We start from the raw sequence: 20,850 nt of genomic DNA on the forward strand, positions 1-20,850 counted from the left end.
GGCTGCGCCGAACATACACGTGCGCTTGATGCAGAGGTATAAATCAGCCTTAATAACACTTTGCACCAATTGCATGGGACTTAGAAAGAAATCAATGTCTAGTGTTGATGGCAGAGTGATGTCTAGCTTATAATGTAAGCCGAATGATTTAGTGAAGATATTCTCTTGCTCACATTTCTCATTCAACAGTTACTGTTAACAAAATGTGGAAAGGGAAGCCTAACTGAGATTACTCTAAATGCTTTATTCTAAATGCTGTCTAAAACCCTGGACCTTTCTGGTTGTGTTTCTGGATGGATTTAGCTTTGCCTGTCATTAACTGCAGCACTTTCCTTTCCCATCGATGTTTTAATGACAGTGAGAGATTGAAAGTGTTTAATTCAAGGAGGAATTACTGACTGCTGAATTTCACCATCTCATACAGCAGTTAGTCATCACTGACAGGCTTTAATGGAGCATTGCCCACTTCAGTCTCTGGAAGATTTGATGGATGAATGTGTGTATTAATTAGAGACATTCATCAGAGCTTCTGCCAACTCAGTCCAAAGGCTCTATCTAATAATACACAAGATATTTTCCCTAAACCAGTCTGGCCATTCTCCTCTTACCATCAACAAGGCATTTGCGCCCACAGAACTGCCGCTCACTGGATATTTCCTCTTTGTCGGACCATTCTCTGTAAACCCTAGAGATGGTTGTGCGTGAAAATCCCAGTAGATCAGCAGTTTCTGAAATACTCAGAGCAGCCCGTCTGACTGCAACAACCATGCCACGTTTAAAGTCTCTTAAATCCCCTTTCTTCCCCATTCTGATGCTCGCTTTGACCTGCAGCAGATCGTCTTGACCATGGCTACATGCCTAAATGCATTGAGTTGCCGTATGATTGGCTGATTCGAAATTTGCGCTAATTAGTAGTTGGACAGGTGTACCTAATAAAGTGGCCGGTGAGTGTAGTTTTAATGGCAATTAACAAATATTAAAAAAACTTTAACAAACCAACTTGACCTGTATATATACCTATAGTGAATGTAAATGAGTAGAAAGGGGTAAAACCGAGGTCATGCTTTATAACCACATGTCCTCTGGAAAGCTCTTCGTTGTCTTTGGTTTCTTGCGTGTGCATAAGCTATTCTTCCCCACATAAAGATCTTATGCCAAGAAGAACTATTCATTGTATGGGCAGTACAATTAAAAACTCAATGGATGGGAAACAGTAAGAGAAGAATGAATGGCCAAAATAGGGCGTTGGGTTTAAGGGTAGGTTTTGGTTAAGATTTAAGAGCCTCAGACGCCAGATCCAAAGTAAGTCTTCCCTTAACTCGTCCCCTGAGGCTGCGGAAAACTGTGGACATTCCAGATCTGTCATTACAGAAACCCCAACCAAGCTTGCAGATCTCTGACAGTGAAGGAAAAGGACGTCTGTGCCTAGTGCAGAGACACTGTGAAATAGTACTGTACACAAATAAACACATGCCCTACATGCTAGTTAGAAAACTAGCACTGAATAAATAAAGGAATACTTCACCCAAAAATGAATATTCGGTCATCACTAACTCAAGAGATGTTAATGGCTAGTATCAGCTGAGGATTATACCCAAAAGTCTCTGAGCTTCGCACAGATTTCAAAACCATTTTCTACATGTGTCAACAATCTGAGTATTTAAGCACACATATCTTACATAGACATTCTTTGTTTAATACAGTGGATAATTGATCCAGAAATGAAAACAACAGCAGGTGCAGACATTCAGTCAGTGGTAATAATGTACTTACACTACCTGACAAAATCTTGTCGCCTATCCAAGTTTTAAGAACCACAGATAACTTGACTTCTAGTTGATGATTTGGTGTCAGAAGTGTCTTAAATGAAAGGTAAAGGCCTCTAGATGACGCTTATGTGAGCACAATAAAATATGATCATGCCTTGATGACTCAAATCACTGATTAATAAACTCATCTGGAATGGCAAAGAAAGCCTTCTTGCAGGACTCCCAGAGTTCATCAAGATTCATCTTCAACGCCTCCTCCATCTTACCCCAGATGTGCTCAATAATGTTCATGTCTGGTGACTGGGCTGGCCAATCCTGGAGCAGCTTGACCTTCTTTGCTTTCAGGAGCTTTGATGTGGAGGCTGAAGTATGAGAAGGAGCGCTATCCTGCTGGAGAATTGTCCCTCTCCTGTGGTTTGTAATGTAATGGGCAGCACAAATGTCTTGATACCTCAGGCTGTTGATGTTGATCATCCACTCTGCAGATCTCTCCATACTGAATGGAACCCCAAACCATGATTTCTCCTTAACCAAACTTGACTGATTTCTATGAGAATCTTGGTCCATGCTGGTTCCAGTAGGTCTTCTGCAGTATTGGTGATGATTGGGATGCAGATCAACAGATGATTCAGCAGAGAAATCCACCTTCTGACACTTTTACACATGATCAACTAGACGTCAAGTTAGTATCTGGTGCTCTTACAACTGAGATCTGCCACAAGACTTTTGTCAAGTAGTGCACATGTGCAACATGAAATCTGGATTGACCCATCTGTCTGACACCCGATCCAACAAAAAGTGCAGTATCAAAGAGAATCAGATTGATTCACACCCAATCTATCTCAGACAAACACCTAGCTAAAGTAATTAGCATCAAGTTTGATGAACAGGCTGTGATTTCAAGTTATAACGTGTGAAGCCCCAACAACTCAAAATAATATAATTTTTGTAATTAAGGTTGTACATTCCCAGTACTAGGTTGCAACCGGAAGGGCATCTATACTGTGTAAAACATATGCTGGAATACTCGGTGGTTCATTCTGCTGTGGCAACCCCTGATAAATAAGGGACTAAGCTGAAGAAAAATGATTAAATTAGGTTGTACAAACATTTACTTTCATTTATTTAATCCCTTCATGACACATTCAGTAACCTGCATTCTGCGTTCCTCATGGTAAACATAAATGCGAAACGTTTTGACATTTCCCTTCGCTGGCCTGAAGTTATCGTGCTGATTACATCATCAGTTTCAGCGCTCCTGTTGGTTTGACGCTCGTCTCAGTTGAATTACACAGCAGGAAAGTGTCTGAAATCTTATGAATCTGCCAGAACTTCATCACCGGAAATATCTGATCACAACAACCATTATTCGGGTTGTTGGTGTTGGGCTTAGCTTAGCATAATGAATTGATTTGGATTAGACCATTAGCATTTTGGTCAAAATGTTCTTCTTCTGACAGAAAATCACAGACAGAAAATGAAAAACGACTATTTTATAGGCCAATCTTGCTAAGACCTATTCTCTCATCCTGGCATAATAGTTAAGAAACGCTGCTGCTGTACTATGCCTGTTCCTTTAATATACTGTAAACCTCACTCTGCATTTATTGTGGACAGCAAGGTAAGAATTGCATTGTACAGGAAACCTGTTTCGTTACTGTGCATATGCAAAGACTCTAGAATACACAAGACGCGTCACTCTTATAGTTTTAAATGGGGAAAAGTGTAACTATCAATATGGTTAATGAAGCCACGCCTTCTGGTACAGCACCCAATCAGCGATAAGCTAACGATTCTCCGGGGGAGGAGCTCAGACCAGGAGTTTCTGCAGATTTTGTGTGATTCGATCATTTAGAAATGAAATCAAAGAGACACATGTTGATTACTTGTATTGGTGATTCCTAATAAGAAATTTAATCTTAAGCTTCGCAAGCAATTGAAATGATTTGCCCAGAGGACTTTAAATCTTGAATCTCTTTCCACACTTGACTCTCTCACCACAGCACAGCTGGAAGCAGCTCTTTCCCTTGCCCTTTTTCAAAATGGAAGTGTGAAAAAGTCCTGCTGAAACAGGAGGGGTCACATAACACTTTCAAGCTTACAGCCAAGAGAAATCCCAAGTCAAATAGGGTCACTGCATCCTCAGGCAGAAACCTCCATGCACCATTCAGATAACACCGTCTGTGCGAAAACAAAACCTACGGCCTTCCAGTCCTCATAAATAGTGGCCGGCTGCTGTAAAAATACAAATAGCTTTTATTTTGTTAGAGGATGAATAGCGTGGCTCCCTGGGCGTGTGTACTCTTCGGGTCGACATGGTCAGTATCTCTTTGATTCAGTTCTTTATGAGGAGGTAGCTGAGCTCTCTCCTCCCATAAAGTGTGGTGTGAGCGCGGTTAAATGCAGCGGCACCGCTTATTTCATCATCTTGCATTTAGCCTTTGAAGTATTTGAGGATCTAATTCAAGTTTGAGACAGATGCCCGGCACTTCCACTGCCAAGCCTGCGCAGCACTAACACATAGTAAAGTAAGTTAACACATAATAAAGCGCAGAATAATGAGTTTTTCCATTTTATATTTGAATTTATTATTCATCTTTGCTTTCAGCCTACACATTTTTGTGTTTTATGCTAATAGAACACTGATTATATTTGCATTTAATTATCAGTTCAGTCATTTGTTGTAGCAGACAAAAGAAGTAATGAACTACTGGCGTCACTAACTAAATGTTGCATGTTGTGGAGAACAGAGAGTGTATTTAAAATAATTTATATTTGATAAATAAAGGGACTAAGCTGTAGGAAAATGAATGTATGCTGCAGTAGCAGAGGCACAGTTTTCAGGATTCTGTAAACTGGATGTGGTGTGTTTTTGAGAGAGTTTGCTCTGATTTTATTTATAGCACCTTTAAGTGTTCTTAAATGGTGTATTGGCAGGAAAAATGCTCAAATGCGAAGTGTTTCCTTTTAAGCACATACCTGTATTGCACAATGAAGTACATTTAAAGAGCCATGAAAACCCTTATTTCAGCATCAGTTCATTTAAAAAGTCTAGTCAGCATGGAAATGTTTTAAATGAATGGGGTAGAGGGGGATAAAGGCACAACAATGACTCTGTTTTGGTTGCTTTTAGGTTTATGATGCATACTATGTACAGTTCAACACTGCACACATCAAAACAAACAAATCAGCAAATGCTGCACATATTCTGGTCGGAGTTAATATTATTATTCATAATATCATAATATCACTTCACTAACTGGCCTCTGTTACTACACTCACCCCCCTAAACCTCACTCCCATCTGGGTCACGGCACCAATGTAACCCCACCGGTCCTTTACCACCCAAGCTGCTGGAGCATCAGAGCAGAGCTTATTAATATTCATGACCCTTCCAAATATGGTCAAAACCCATCAAATCATATTAGGGCAAATTCCTAGGGTTGGAAATGGACTAGTAAAACTGTTTCTGGAGGATTTTACATTTCCTTTATCTAAGCTACGTACCTTCTATATTGATATCAGTTTAATATGTTGCATCAATAACATGGCACCTCTAAAGTTTCTGTCATAGTAATTGTGCTGTCCTGAATCTTCCCGTATGATTTGTGCAGTCATTCATGCACTACAGGTGTGAGAAAACCTCACTTCCTGTGACACTGACACAATAATCAATAAAAAACATGAAAATGGCAAGGAAAAGCTGAGAATTAAAGCATCTAGCATCCATTCAAACTCCTGAAATGTAGTTTGGTTTCTTCAAGGCAGTTCTAAGCACTGACTGTGAGCTGTGATCCTTATCATGGTGCATGTGGTTGGTCGCTGCCTGTGCTCAGCACTATAATATACAGAGCACTGTTGTTTTTGTTTGTTAGTCGTTCCAAGTTTAAAGGAGTGTTTTTCTGCTTCCATAAGTGCGCTGGATAAGATCGCTGATGTCCCGCTACTGCTGTCACACTGGACGTTTGCGTTAGTCAGTGTGTATAGAGGAAATACAGTCATAAACACTGAAGTAAACATCTGTTATTGTTTTTGGTGATGTTAATGTCTTTTTTGGTAGGCTAACGTTTGTGTAATGCATGCTTCGGTGAATCAAATGTTGTATTTATTTAAACTACATCTAATTTAATAGAGAAACATCTTACATTTTTCAGTGTCTTGAGGTATATAAAGTGTATTTCGACCTAACAACCTCCGATAGGCTCTTTTAAAGGTTACTGGAGGTCAAATTATACACACTTCCCTGCTGAAAAATCCAGCTTAAACCAGCCTAGGCTGGTTGGCTGGTTTTAGCTGGTTGACCAGCCTGGTTTTAGATGGGGTTTTGGCCATTTCCAGGCTGGTTTTCAGCCTTTTCCAGCCTGGTCTTAGCTGGTCAGGCTGGAAAATGACCAGCTAAAACCAGCTTTCGATGTCTATCGGTGCTCTAGATCTGCCGGTTTCTGCTGAATGCTGAATTTCCCGCATAGACTGATTGGCGCGATTATGCATTCTCAATGGTATGAGCCGTTGTAGGGGTGGTCAAATGTATATTAATATTATCTATTATTTTCATTACTAATATTATTATTTAAGATACAGATCAGTAGATCCATTTCTTATTATTAATGCACTAACCCCCCATTTATCTTGTTTTGAAGTACTTTAAGGGCGTTAATCTCCCCCAACCCCCCTGTAATTTTCTCAGTGGTTATTTCTGCTCTGTCTGTAGAAATGCAGGTGTTGTGCAGCAGTGCGCATGTCTGTTTAGGGGAATACAGCGCCTCTAATCGAGCAATAGCGCTATCTGCTGGTCATTGCTTAAAACAGCGACTCTTTTACTTGAAAATCACACTTGCTAAAGGTGAATGACAAAATATGCCGATTTTAAATGAGAAGTTTACAGAGTTCTTTGCTGGAAATGCTTGAAAATGCTTTGTAATCTAGTCTTTTCATAGGTTGACATTTCTGAAAATGTAATTGTGTTTGAGCTAATTAGTTACTTAGTAGGTAATAAAGTAGTTTATTACTATTTAAAAACAATAAATATCTTTAAACTCTACCAGAAAACTCCTGGTACATCAACTATTTTTTCACATGCTTGCAGTAAGTGTCATTAAATACTTAAATGATTCAGCCTAAAATTAAAATGTACTCGCTATTCACTCACCCTCCAGTGATTTAACCCTATGTAAGTTCTTTTATTCTGTCAAACACGAATTGAAATATTTTGGAGAAAGCCTGTAATCGTTGACGTCCATAGTGTTTGTTTATTTTACAACCCACATCAGAAAAAGGTTGAGACAGTATGAAAAACACAAAGAAGAAAAGAGAGTAGTGATTTCTATATGTACTTTCTAATTTACATGTATTTCATTGCAGACAATATGAACACAAATTATTTCATGTTTTGTCTGGTCAGCTTCTCATCTGTAAATCTCCATCCTCTCCTGTCATTCAGACCTGCAACACATTACAGAAACAGTCATGACAGGAGCAGTTTAGGGCTGGTGATCAGGTAAACTGGTGAAATAATGATGTGATGTGAAACAGGTGATGTCGACAGGTGATTGTAATTATGATTTGCTACAAAATCAGCATCCAAGAAAGGTCTAGTCCTTTAGGAGCAGAGATGGGCCGAGGATCACCAGTTTGACCACAAACACATGAGAAAATGATTGAAATGTTAAAAACCGATGTTCCTCAGAGAAAGAGAGGAAGACATGTGGATATTTCACCTTCCACAGTGCAGAACATCATTAAAAAGGAATCTGGAGGAAGCTTTAGGTGCATAAAGGACAAGAGCGCAAGCCTAAGCTGAACTACCGTGATCTCTGATCCCTCAGGGGGCGCTGCATCAAGAATCCTCATTCATTTATGAGCCAGATCACCACATGGGCTCAGGACTACTGCGGCAAACCTTTGTCAAGTACCACAATACAGAGTTACATCCACAAATGACAGTTAAAACTGTACTGTGCCTAAAGGAAGCCCTATGTTAACAGTGTCCAGAAGCACAGTCAACTTCTCTGGGCTTGGAGGCATCTAGGATGGACCATCACACAGTGGAAACATATACTGTGCTCAGATGAATCTGCATTTCAGGTATTTTTTGGGAGTAATGGACACTGTGTGCTCCGGACAGAAGAAGAAAGAGATCATCCAGACTGTTACCAACAACAAGACCAAAAGCCAGAGTTTGTCATGGTATGGGGTTGTGTCAGTGCTCTTGGCAAAGGTAACCTGCACTTCTGTGATGCTCCATTAATGCTGAACAGTACCAAGATTCTGGAGCACATCATGCTTCCTTCTTCTCCAGGGACGCTCATGCAGAGTTCAACAAGACAATGCAGAACCACATTCAGCACACATTACAGAGTCCTGCTGCAGAGGAAGAGGATACAGGTACTGGACTGACCTGCCCGCAGCCCTGACCTGTCTCCAATACAGAATGTGCAAAATGCGACAGTGAAGACCCCCATAGTGTTGCTCACCTTAAGACTTGTTTGCAGGAAGAATGGGACATAATTACACCTGAAACACTTCCTCACTTGGTGTCTTCAGTCCCTAAACGTATTTTTTAAGTGTTGTGAAAATAAATGGCGACATTACAGAGTGGGAAATGCTTCACTATCAACTGCTTTTGAAATGTGTTGGCAAATTGGAATAAGTGTTTATTTAAAAACAAACAATAATAATCACAAGGAGCACATGAAATGATGTTTGTTGTTTTGTCTGCAATGAAATACAAGTCAAAGTAGATTTAGAAATCACTTCTTTCTTATTTTATTTGTGTTTTCTGTGCTGGCCCAACCTTTTCTGATTTGGGGTTGTACAATGGAAGTCAATGGTTACAGGTTTTCAGCGTTCTTCAAAACATCTTTTGTGTTCAACAGAATAAATGAACTGATAAAGGGTTGAAGCAAGTAAAGCGTGAGCAAACAAGAACAGAACTTTAGTTTTCAGGGTAAACTTGGAAAGCATTGTGGGACCATTACAAATGTTTACCACACGAGGGCAGCAGAGCACTAGTATTTCAATCAGACGCTTTCTTCATCACGTGCATCTGCTGTTTGTTTGGGTTTGAAGATCCAAACTCATATTTTGTGGATCTTTTCAGTCTGACAGACTTCAGTATTGAGACAGGAATGACAAGAACAGGATTATAGCAGCACTCAACACCCTCAAATGCAATAAGAGACTGCTGTGTGCTCTTCAGACCTGCACTAACAAGCAAACAAACATTGATGCATCTACAAAAACATTTCGGAAAGAGACAACTAGATATAATGGCTCCATTTTGCTTATTAATTTAACTTTTAAGTACAAATTCTGCTTATTACACACACACACACACACACGCACACACACACACACACACACACGCACACACTGTCTCAGCGTATGAGTGGAGGGCTCTGAGACGTGGCTGTGTGTACGTGGCCAATATAAACCTGAGACTAAGTGAATATGCCTGTTTTCCTAAAGTCTCCATTTCTGCTGTTGGTGAAATGAAGACCCGCTGCTGCTCACATATGGACCGCATTCCTTCACTCCAGGCAAACACAGTCCACTTCCTGTTTTAGTAAGCCGGCCACCCAGCGTAACACTGATACACTTTTACTCTTTCTCTGCGACTGAACTACACACTGTCCTAAAGTCCTTTTTATTTTTTAAAGGTACAGCTCACCCAATAATGAAAACTCTGTCATCATTTACTCACTTGTTTCAGAGCTTTAGGACTTTCTTTCTTCTGTTGAACACAAAAGGAGATATTTGGAAAAATGTTGGAGCCCTGTAACTATTGACTTCCATAGTAGTTATTTTTCCTACTATGGAAGTCAATAATTTTAGAGCTGGGGTGTTGCTGGAAGGGCATCCGCTGTGTAAAACATATAATGGAGTAGTTGGTGGTTCATTCCACTGTGGCGACCCCTGATGAATAAAGGGACTAAGACGAAGGGAAATGAATAAATGAATGGAAGTCAATGGTTACAGCTTTCTTCAAAATAAAAAATGATGTTCAAACAATAAAGGTTTAGAACCAGTCGAGGGTGTCTAAACAGTGAGCTAATTTTCAGCTAATTTTTTGGGTGAACTGTCCCTTTAAGAAATCTGCATGGGTAACTTCTTATAGTGTCTGATTTCCTTTTGCAGTGTTCTTAAAGGGACAGTCCACAAAAAAACGGCTCACTATTTATTTACTCTCTCTTTCAAGAAGGTTACAAACCTTTAGGACTTTCTTTCTTCTGTTAAACACAAAAGAAGATATTTGGAAAAATGTTGGAGCCCTGTCTCCATTGACTTCCCTAGTAGGAAAAACAAATCCTATGGAAGTCAATGGTTACAGGTTTCCAGCTTTCTTCAGAATATCTTCTTTTGTGTTCAACTGAAGATAGAAACTCATGATGAGTTAGTTTTACATTTTTGGGTGAACTGTCCCTTTAAGAAATCTGCATGCGTAAATTCTGATAGTGTCCATGCAGCTGATAATTTCGTCGTGCAGCGTTCTTAAAGGGATAGTTAACCAAAAAAAAAAAAAAAAAACCCATTTACTCTCTCAAGTGGTTGAGAAACTTTAAGACTTTCATTCTTCTGTTGAACATGTAAGAAGATAGTTGAAAAAATGTTGGAGGTCTGTAACCATTGACTTCAATAGTATTTTTCCTACTATAGAGGTATTTGGTTACAGTTTTACTTAAAAATAAAAAATGTTCAGACTCATAAAGGTTTGAAACCACTCTAGGATGACGAAATAGTGAGTTCATTTATATATTTGGGTGAACTGTCCCTTTAAGAAATCTGTATGGGTAACATCTGAAAGTATCTGATTTCCTCATGCAGCGTTTTAAAGGGATAGTTCACCAAAAAATAAATAAAGTACTCAATATTTACTCTCTCTTATGTGTTCGTGAACCTTTATGAGTTTTTCTCTTTTTTATTGAGCACAAAAGAAGATGCTTTTGAGGAAATACTCAGGAGAAAACCTGTAACCATTGACGTATAATAGGAAAAACAAATCCTATGGAAGTCAGTGGTTACCAGTTTTCAACATTCTTCAAATCATCTTCATTTGTGTTGAACAGAAGAAAGGTTTTAAACAAGTGAAGTGAGAATAAATGATGACAGTTTTGATATTTAGTGTGGACTGTCTCTTTAAATGCTGAAGTAAAGCCGTTTGCAGGTTCTTCAGTTCTTGTGTTGGTTTGTTTAGATCTGAGTGTTTATTATGGCTGAATGTGAAGGGCCGACTGTGGCCGATCTCCATCAGGCAAACTGTGTGGGCATGGGTTTGAGAGATGCGGGCTTTGGAGAAGGTTTTGAAATCATGTGGTTTGTGTGTCTGATTGATGTAAACCATATGGCCTGGGTCAGTCAGATAAAGAGCGAGGATAAGAAATCAAAAATGAGATCGTGCCAAGGTTATTTTAGGAAACGAAGACTAAAACTCGTTCACAAAAACATCAGCGGCAAAAGCAAATCACAATAAAAAACTGACGACAGTCACAGAAAACTAACTGAAATAAAAGATAATGAGCACACAATTAAAAATGAGACTGGAAATATATATATATTATTGAGCATTGCAGGAACGACATTACTCACGATATAACATTTCTCCAGAAAAATGCGATTTTCAGATCTAATTAAGTCTCATTCAGACTAAAACACTGAACATTTAGTCTTTAAAACACTGAAAATCTGAAAGCAGATATTCTGACTCTGATTGGCTCGTCTCGACTCCACCCATAAGTGTTTATTTTCAGCTCTGGATTTACCTTTGAGTCGCTTCAGCCAACAACTAAAGAGCAACTGCTGAGGAGGCGGGATAAAGATAGGGCCCCATCTGATTGGTCAAATTTAGATAAACCAATGCTAAAATAAATGTCATTTATCACATGTCTGCGTACTATCATCTCAATATCAATAGCTTTGCGAAACATTGTGCAGCTCTATACAGAGTTTATACCCAGTCACTCTGCGTCAGAAAATCAGACACGTCTTGTATATATATAATGTAAAAAAAAGCGTTATTGCGACTTTTGATCTCATAATTGCTTGATACAAACTCAAAATTCGGAGAAAAAGTCCGAATTCTAGGATAAATGTGGAAATTACGAGTTATAAAGTAAGTTGCGAGCTTGTATGAGATAAAAAGTCACAATAACCTATATATATATATATATATATATATTCATTTATTCATTTTTCTTCAGCTTATTCCTTATTCATCAGGGGGTCAACACAGCGGAATGAATCGCCAACTATTTCAGCATATGTTTTACACAGCAGATGCCCTTCCAGCCGCAACCCAGTACTGGAAAACACCCAGACATGCTCATTTACACACACACACACACACATACTCATACACTACAGATAATTTAGCTCATCATTTCCCCAATAGCGCATGTGTTTGGACTGTGGGGGAAACCGAAGCACCCGGAGTAAACCCACACCAACACGGGGAGAACATGCAAACTCCACACAGAAATGCCTACTGGGCCTCAAACCAGCGACCTTCCTGCTGTGAGGTCCCAGTGCTAACCACTGAGCCACCGTGCCGCCTCAACTGTGAAAGTTTCCACACTGAATGTTTTGTTTTATTATGGAAAGTCATTGATCGATGCGTTGTTTTTTGTCATGTTTAGAGGACACAGGGACGTATTTCCCCAGTGTGAAGCGCTGTCCCGGCCGGTACCTGCAGCCCTGTTCTGACACGGTCAAGAGATGGTTAAGGAGCATCAAAAACAGCGGCAAAATCCTGCTGCTCATCACCAGCTCACACTCCGACTACTGCAGGCTGGTGTGTGAGCACATACTCGGGTCAGTTTAACACACACTCAAAATACCACCAGACATTTAATAGATACAACATATTTACAGTGGGTACGGAGAGTGTTCAGACCCCCTTACATGTTTCACTCTTTGTTATATAGCAGCCATTTGCTAAAATCATTAAAGTTTTCCTTATTAATGTACACACAGCACCTCATAGTGACAGGAAAACACAGATTGTTGTTTTATTAAAACAAACTGAAATATCACATGGTCATAGGCATTTAGACCCTTCGCTCAGTGTTCAGCAGAAGCCCCCTCTTGATCTAATACAGCCGTGAGTCCTTCTGGGAAAGATGCAACAAGTTTCTCACAGCTGGATTAGGGGATCCTCTCCTTGCAGATTATCTCCAGTTCTGTCAGGTTGGATGGTAAACATTGGTGGGCAGCCATTTTTAGATCTCCCCAGAGATGCTCAATTGGGTTTAAGTCAGGGCTCTGGCTGGGCCATTCAAGAACAGTTCATTTTGAGGGAAAAAATGAACTTAAATGATTTTAGTAAATGGCTGCAATATAACAAAGAGTGAAAAATAAGAGGGTCTGAATATTTTACGTACCCACTGTATATATTATTTAATTAATATTTGCATTTATAAATGTAAATTTACTATAATAAGAAACCTCATTTAGGTTTTGTTGACTGAAATATGCTTATATATCAGCAGTACACTGTGAAACTCTTGCTGCCTTGCATTTTCAGTTGAATTTTTCTAGTCATTTCCATTTGCCTTCATTAAACTAATAATATTAGGTAAAATTTAGTTTAACTTAAAAAAACTGTTGAAACCTGAATAACTTCATCAAATAAATTAAAGCAACATAAAAATAGTCTTTTTTGACAGTGTATGACACTCTCTGAACAGCGATAAGCAGTTTAATAATTGGTGAACTTCATAATGTGTTTACTTAATGACGACATTTGGTATATTTGTATATTTGTACCCCCCCCACACACACACGTCTATATTTTTATTGCTAAATGTTATATGGTGTTCTTTAGATAAACAAATCCCAAAAAGTACACAATAGAATGTGGCTGTTGTAAACAACCAGACTTTATTAAATTAAAACAGTTTTCATTTTGAAATTAGTCTCCAGCTATAGCTAGGCTAGCTAGGCTAGGTGTGGTGCGGCAGCAAAGTTCCTTGATTATTACTCCAGAAAGAGAGTATAGTTCCTAGACAGATCAACCTAGAAAATACAACAATTCATTTCCCCTTGGCCTTATTACACCAGACTCCAGCTTTAAATAGGGAAATTATCGAACCTCTTTTTTTGAAATTATATAAGTGAGACGCTAATGGTCCAATCCAATTCAATGATTTATGCTAAGCTAAGCTAGAAATCTTCCTCTAGACCCTGAGATTGGCTGAACAGACAAAAAATGGTAAAACTTTTGATCTCTAGGAACGCATTAATTCATTCATTCATTTTCCTTCAGCTTAGTTTCTTATTAATCAGGGGTCGCCACAGTGTAATGAACCGCCAACTATTCCAGCATATGTTTTACACAGCGGATGCCCTTCCGGCCACAACCCTCTTTGGTGGCTCAGTGGCCTCAGGTAGCACTGTGGCCTCACAGCAAGAAGGTCACTGTTTCGAGTCCCGGCTAGGTCAGTTGGCGTTTCTGTGTGGAGTTTGCATGTTCTCTCCCGTGTTGGCATGGGTTTCCTCCGGGTGCTCCGGTTTCCCCCACAGTCCAAACACATGTGCTATAGGTGAATGAGTGTGTAGTGATGTCTCCCACTGGGTTGCAGCTGGAAGGGCATCCGCTGTGTAAAACATATGCTGGAATAGTTGATGGTTCATTTCGCTGTGGTGACCCCTAATAATAAGGTATTAAGCCAAAGGAAAATGAATGAGTGAATGAATGAAAGACAGACATTGAACAACATGCACGACAAGATGACAGATTCAAAATACTAAACTGTTAATGTGATAATGTAATAAAGACCAGTCCTTATTCAGCTGAATGAACACAAAGCTGATCTGGGTTTATACCATAAAGTTCTACAATACGGGATTATTTAGTCTTATTTAGTTGGATTTAGTTTGTATTATTTCTACTGTGCATCCACTCTCCAAAAATAAAGCCCTGTGAATATCGTCTGGTTTCTGCAGATCGGACTTTGAGGAGCTGTTTGACATCATTATTACTAACGCTCTGAAGCCTGGATTTTTCTCTCTGGTTCCACAGCAAAGGCCTTTCAGAACACTGGGTGAGTAGCAGAGATTCAATTCCTCTTTCTCTCTTTGTTTTGTCTATTTAGACGGGAAAGTTACACTTCAGTAAAAGCGTAATGTACTCATCGCGCAGGGCGTTTAGTATTTTCACAACCACAAATATAAACAAACCTGATCGACATCATCTATATACGGATGTCTTACTTTGACTGATATTTTACTAGCCGTTTTGCAAGATACTAAGATACATTTTTTGGACAGCTTAATCATGTTATATTCAGTCCACTTAAATTTGTAAGAATGATTAAGTTAACTTAATTGATTTGTGTTGGGGGAGCATGAAGTAATGCAGTGGATTTTTCAGCTTAAAGCACAATTTACCTTCATGATGTAGAAAAAAGAGAGATTAAAAATAAAAGCTGCTACTTTAATACAGCACATCCTGATCTCTGTCTCAATAGTGGACGATGTTGAAGATAGCGAAGGACTGCCGTCTCTGGAAAAGCCTGGATGGTATTCACAGGGCAACTGGCCTCACCTACACGAACTGCTGAAGACCATGACCAACAAAGCAGAGCCCAAGGTCTGATAGGACTGCTTTAGAGACTATTGAAAATACATGTTTTGTGTGGAGACTTTCAGAGGAATGAGAGTAAATGGGGTCAGTGCTGTTGTAGAGAAAGAGAACTATCTTTAAGGGATAATTCACCAAAACTGGAATAATTCTGTCATCATTTGCTCATGCTCAATTGGATTTAAACTGTCAGGGAAATTTATTAGATGAGACCATTTGAATAGAATATTAGCAAACTGATCAAATAATGTGAAGCTTAACGTGAAGAAGTGTTTGAACAATAAAATACAGGCGGTATAAAACTGATAATAATCAAATGACCCTTGAATATTTACATAAATAGAGCTTAGTAAAAATAATCTGCATGTGTGTTACTCTCGACCGCATGCTAAGAGAAACCGAAAGTAACCTGGATATATAGTACAGTACTGTAAATGTCCAGTAGGTGGCGACTGTACAACATTGATAGTGATTCAGATATATTTGTTATGTTGTGCTGAATCTCATTTTATTTTTGACGTCAGTTGTGGCCGGAGGGAGGAGGAGGAAAGGCTGCAAATGGCCCGCGGGCCGGTACTTCAACACCCCTGCTTTAATAGCATTTGTTTTTCCTACTATGGAAGTCAGTGCTTACAGGTTTTGAGCTTGTGTAGGTTTTCAAAACTTTCAGGCCAACACCAGACTTCATTTTATTTAATGTCTTATTAAAAGATCTACAAACTCATCTAACTGATCTGAGATCAGGTAAAAACAATGCCACCTGTTCAGTGACTCACCACTGGGGGGCGAACTGAACACATTTGCATGGTTCATGTTGATTTTATGGCATTACAAAATTGTTTAAATCCTTTAATTATATTTGACAAGCTATACAATGTTGTGTGTTTCTTGATTATGTTATGTATTGAAAGGTTTGGGTGATTTGATCTGTGAATATATGAGTGCTGTATGGTTTAATGACAGATTTAACATTGCACTCTTGTGCTTACTGCAGTAATCAAGTAAACACTGTTATTCCTGTTGTTCTACTGGCATCATCTACTGGAAGAGAGAGCGGATTAGCCTTTTTATTAAGTATATGGATAATGTTTAAGTTTGATGCATATTTGTTCTATGAACAGGCACATATGATAAGCAAACGTGGCCCAGTAGCATATCTGAGATTGGCAGAAATGTACACAGCGGCCTCCAGTGGATTTGTAAAAAACTGCAAGCCACGTATTTCTCAGTTCCCAAAATCGCAGCCCTGAGCACGTATCTCATCGTCAAGTCGAAAACGGCTCTGTTTACAGCGACTCCTTTCAATGCACGTCTCTTTAAATGATAGTGAGCTAATTTAATGTCAGGAAAGCTGTTCAATTACTGACTAACAACCTCTTAAAGGATTAGTCTAACTTAAGCTCAAATAGGTTTTAGATGAAGTTGTAGAGCTCCCTCATCCTCCTCCATAGACAGCAACAGTCCAGAGACGATCACAGTCTAGGATAGGGAGCAAAAACATTGTCAATGTGAATTCAGTGGTTCAACTGTACAAGAACAAAAACATCTACATCTACTCGGAGAGCTCCTGGAATTCATTCAAAGTATATTCATTTGTTTTCTGAAGATGAACGAAGGTTTGAGATGATTGCGAGCAACATGAGGGGGAGCAATTAATAGCAGGGTTTTCATTTTTGTGTGAACTGACCCTTTAATGGCCATTGAAATGTAAGTGTAATGTGATTGGCTGATTAGAAATGTGCGCTAACGAGCCGTTGGACAGGTGTACCTAATAAAGTGGCCAGTGAGTGTATGTGCAAATAGAATATACTCCATACATTAACCAGTATTTAAAATGATCGTAACTGTTTAACAGCACATTCCTTCATGCTTTAAGCATTGCTGCACAATTAAATGTAGTAATGTGTATGAAATATTTCAGTAAACGTGTGTGCTCTGAGCAGCGTCTGCGTGTGTGTGTGTGTGTTATCTGATGCAGGTGGTGTATTTCGGAGACAGCATGCGCTCGGACATGTTCCCGGCCTGCAGCTTTGGGAAGTGGGAGACGGTGATGATTGTGGAGGAGATGGAGGGAGAGGGCGTCCCACGAGCGAACGCCTGTCCCAGTAACAGCAGCAGCGGCGGCCCGAGCGAAGGCCCTGCGGAGAAAAAGGCCAAGTTTGAGGTGAGACTGAAAAAGCTCTTTGTGTTTAGTCAAGTTTAGGATCTTTTTCCACACTGTGTGCATGTCTATATGTGGCACAAATACACCTCTGTGTTGCTTTAAAGCGTCATCAAAACATGTTGAACTGATTTATTACGTGGCTCAATTCTGATTTGTCACTCACGACATTCCTAGGCATGTTATTCCCAGTTAACAACCGCTAAATAAAGCAGGCTCATTCAGAAACTGAGAATCAAATTTGACAGAAGTCTTGTGGCCTATCCATGGTTTAGGAACAGCAGATAACTTGACTTCTAGTTGATGATCTGGTGTCAGAAGTGTCTTATATGAAAGGTAAAGTCCTCTAGATGAGGCTTATTTGAGCACAATATAATCTGATCATGTCTTGATTATTAATGATTTGATTAGGACAGTAAGCTCTGACTCTGCTTAGACTAAAGTCTGCTCACTGAACCTTCAATAATGTCCAGTATAGAATATGTGCTCATGCTGCAGTGGAAACAGAATGAATATTGTGTCTGACTCCATCATGAGCTTGGAGGACTGCATCCATACATCTCTGACATGACTCAAATCACTGATTAATAAAGTCATCTGGAATGGTGAAGAAAGCCTTCTTGCAGGACTCCCAGAGTTCATCAAGAGTCTGTGTGTTCATCTTCAACGCTTCCTCCATCTTACCCCAGACGTGCTCAATAATGTTCATGTCTGGTGACTGGGCTGGCCAATCCTGAAAAAAAAACAACTCATAAATGTTTGAAACAAGTGAAGGGTGTAGTGAAAATGGTGAGTAATGTTTGGGTGAGCTATCTCTTTAAAAATACATGCAGATGACAAACGTTTACTCCATTATGATGAGCCTCTTTATTAAACTATAATCCCAGCATTGCATATCCTGCGATGTGACTATTGCGGATGCACACATTGTGATATTGATGCTGAAACCATATATTGTGCAGCCCTAACTTGAATATAGGTTAGTTCTTTTCTGTCCTTGGCCAAAAGCTTGCTCTCACATTGTAAGTGTTGCGTAAACATGATCAAAATCAATATAAAAACTAATTTAAACACAGTAGATTGTTGTGTGTTCTGTGATATGCTGTAATAAATATGAACGTCACTGTTTTTCCTATTATTTACCATGTATACCCTGCAGAAAATGCTTTTCCTACTTAGATTTTTTTGTCTTGTTTTTAGACCAAATATCTACAAATTCTTAAATCATTCATTCATTTTCTTTTCGGCTTAGTCCCTTTATAATCAGGGGTCACCACAGCGGAATGAACCACCAACTTATCCAGCATGTTTTATGCAGCGGATGTCCTTCCAGCCGCAACCCATCTCTGGGAAACACCCATAAATGAAATTTTTAAATTCTTTTCTAGACAAGCGAAACATATAGTCTTGTTTTAAGAAATAATATGCCAAAATTAAGTTAATTTTTCCTTAAAACAAGCAAAATAATCAGCCAATGAGGTACGCAAAATAATGTTGTTTTTGCTTTTGACATAAGATTATTGAGCTTACCCTATTGGCTGATTGTTTTGCTTGTTTTAAGGAAAAAGTCGCTTCATTTTGACTCATTATTTCTGAAAACAACACTATATGTTTTTCTTGTCTAGTAAATGCTTCTTGATTTAAGAATTTGTAGATATTTGGACTAGAAACATGACAAAACATCCAAGTAAGAAAGTCATTTGTAGTGTATGTAGACATTACGTCATGAAAGTTCAGGAAAAGTCATGGAATTTTAGTAGTAAACATGTGTATGAACCCTGTTTAGTTAATAATGAATTACTTTTGTCTTTGCCATAATTTACATAATATTTGACTAGTTATTTTGTTCATTAGCTTAGTCTTTAATTAGGTTAATCAGGCAGATTAGGTAAATTAGGCAACGTATTAGTGATTTTGTAGTCTAAAAGAAAACAATAATACAGGAAATACTGTGAAAATGTCCTTGCTCTGTTAAACACTTGAATTTGGATCTGAAAATGATTACATTTTCAGAGGAGGCCTAATAATTCAGCCCTCAGCTGTATACCGTATGTATTTCATCAGAAGTCTGACAGCTGCACAGACGCACCGCTGGGAGGAAGAGCAGTAAGCGGGAAAGAGGAAGTAGAGAATGACAGGAAATGTAGTCAGTGTTCTTCTGCAAATGTGCTTATACAGCAGAAATGTCTTTTCTGGGGAAGCGCAGATTCTTGGAGCACTGTAACGTCAGCACTTACATCATTTACACGCCACTATTGCGCTTTCCTTATTTTTGCATTCTTGATACTGATGGGTATCAGGGCCATTCCATAACTTAGGGGCACTGTACGATAAAGCCAGAGTTACCAGGTCACAGATGTAGTCAGGTGCTAGCCCATGCACTGCTTTGTATTTTAAAATCAGAGTCTTAAAATCAATACGTGACTTAACAGGAAGCCAGTAAAGTTGCTGAAGTACAGGAGTGATATGGTATGGCTTATCATATTATATGTCTTAAATTAGTAAAGGCTTTGGGCATGTTTATTTTATTTTAAGGTTGCAAAAGATATTTTTCAAGTGCAGAAATCTGCAGAGTGAACTCTTTAGTTCTGAGCTAGAATGAGCGATTCGACATTCGTCTTACTGCTTCTTCTCTCCTTTCTGCTTTTCTTTTGTTGGTAGTGTTTTTCTTATGAATTTATAATCAAACGCTTCCTCTTTTCCCAGATCAGAGAGTTTTGTTCTATTGATGCACTTCCTTTCAGATCTTAAAGCAAAGTCTATAAATACAGAAGCTTGTGCTTAAAACCTCATGTTTCATGCATTAGTCTTTATTAAAGGTTTAAGGAACCCTCGAGTACTTTTATTTTGGAGATTTGAACAGATTTGTGTGTGTTGAGCATCACTATAGACAACATTAGCACCAGGCAGCTTTAATTGTGGGGAAGTTTTTTAGGATTTTCCTGTTCATGAAGAGTCGTATATGTTTGTTTCCATGATCCATGGGGTTTGTTGCATGGCTTTCCCTGCAATGCTGTCAGGGCCGATACAGCAAAGCTGTTTGTGTGCAGCAAGCATTTTTGTGAGGAGAGCTGTACGAGAGTTGGAGAGTGGCAGACTTTGTCTTTTATCAATTGAGTTCATTCCCATTCAGACACATCGCCTATATCCATGCTGCCGTATTCCCCTATGTTTAAAATCCTCCAGATTACTGACAGGGCTATGGTTGAAATAGACAGGGAAAGAGACCTGCTGCACTGCTATCCACTCAGACTGGGATTGAGGAGGAGAGAAGTCTCATTAATAGTGTTTACATGATTATTAGTGGTGTAACGGATATCTCATGGTGCGGATCACACTATGGT

General features: G+C 39.1%; 1 protein-coding gene across 1 annotated transcript in view; it reads left to right on the forward strand.

Moving 5' to 3' along the window:
• Nucleotides 1–20,850, forward strand: part of nt5dc1 (5'-nucleotidase domain containing 1) — a 63,432-nt gene that overhangs the window by 34,283 nt on the left and 8,299 nt on the right. Inside the window, exons 7-10 of the mRNA XM_056445566.1 lie at nt 12,401–12,575; nt 14,709–14,806; nt 15,233–15,354; nt 17,324–17,509. Of these exons, the coding sequence (XP_056301541.1) occupies nt 12,401–12,575; nt 14,709–14,806; nt 15,233–15,354; nt 17,324–17,509 (581 nt within the window). The remainder of the gene's footprint in view (nt 1–12,400; nt 12,576–14,708; nt 14,807–15,232; nt 15,355–17,323; nt 17,510–20,850) is intronic.

Source organism: Danio aesculapii, chromosome 20 (assembly GCF_903798145.1).
Source record: "Danio aesculapii chromosome 20, fDanAes4.1, whole genome shotgun sequence".
Classification (NCBI taxonomy): Eukaryota; Metazoa; Chordata; class Actinopteri; order Cypriniformes; family Danionidae; genus Danio; species Danio aesculapii.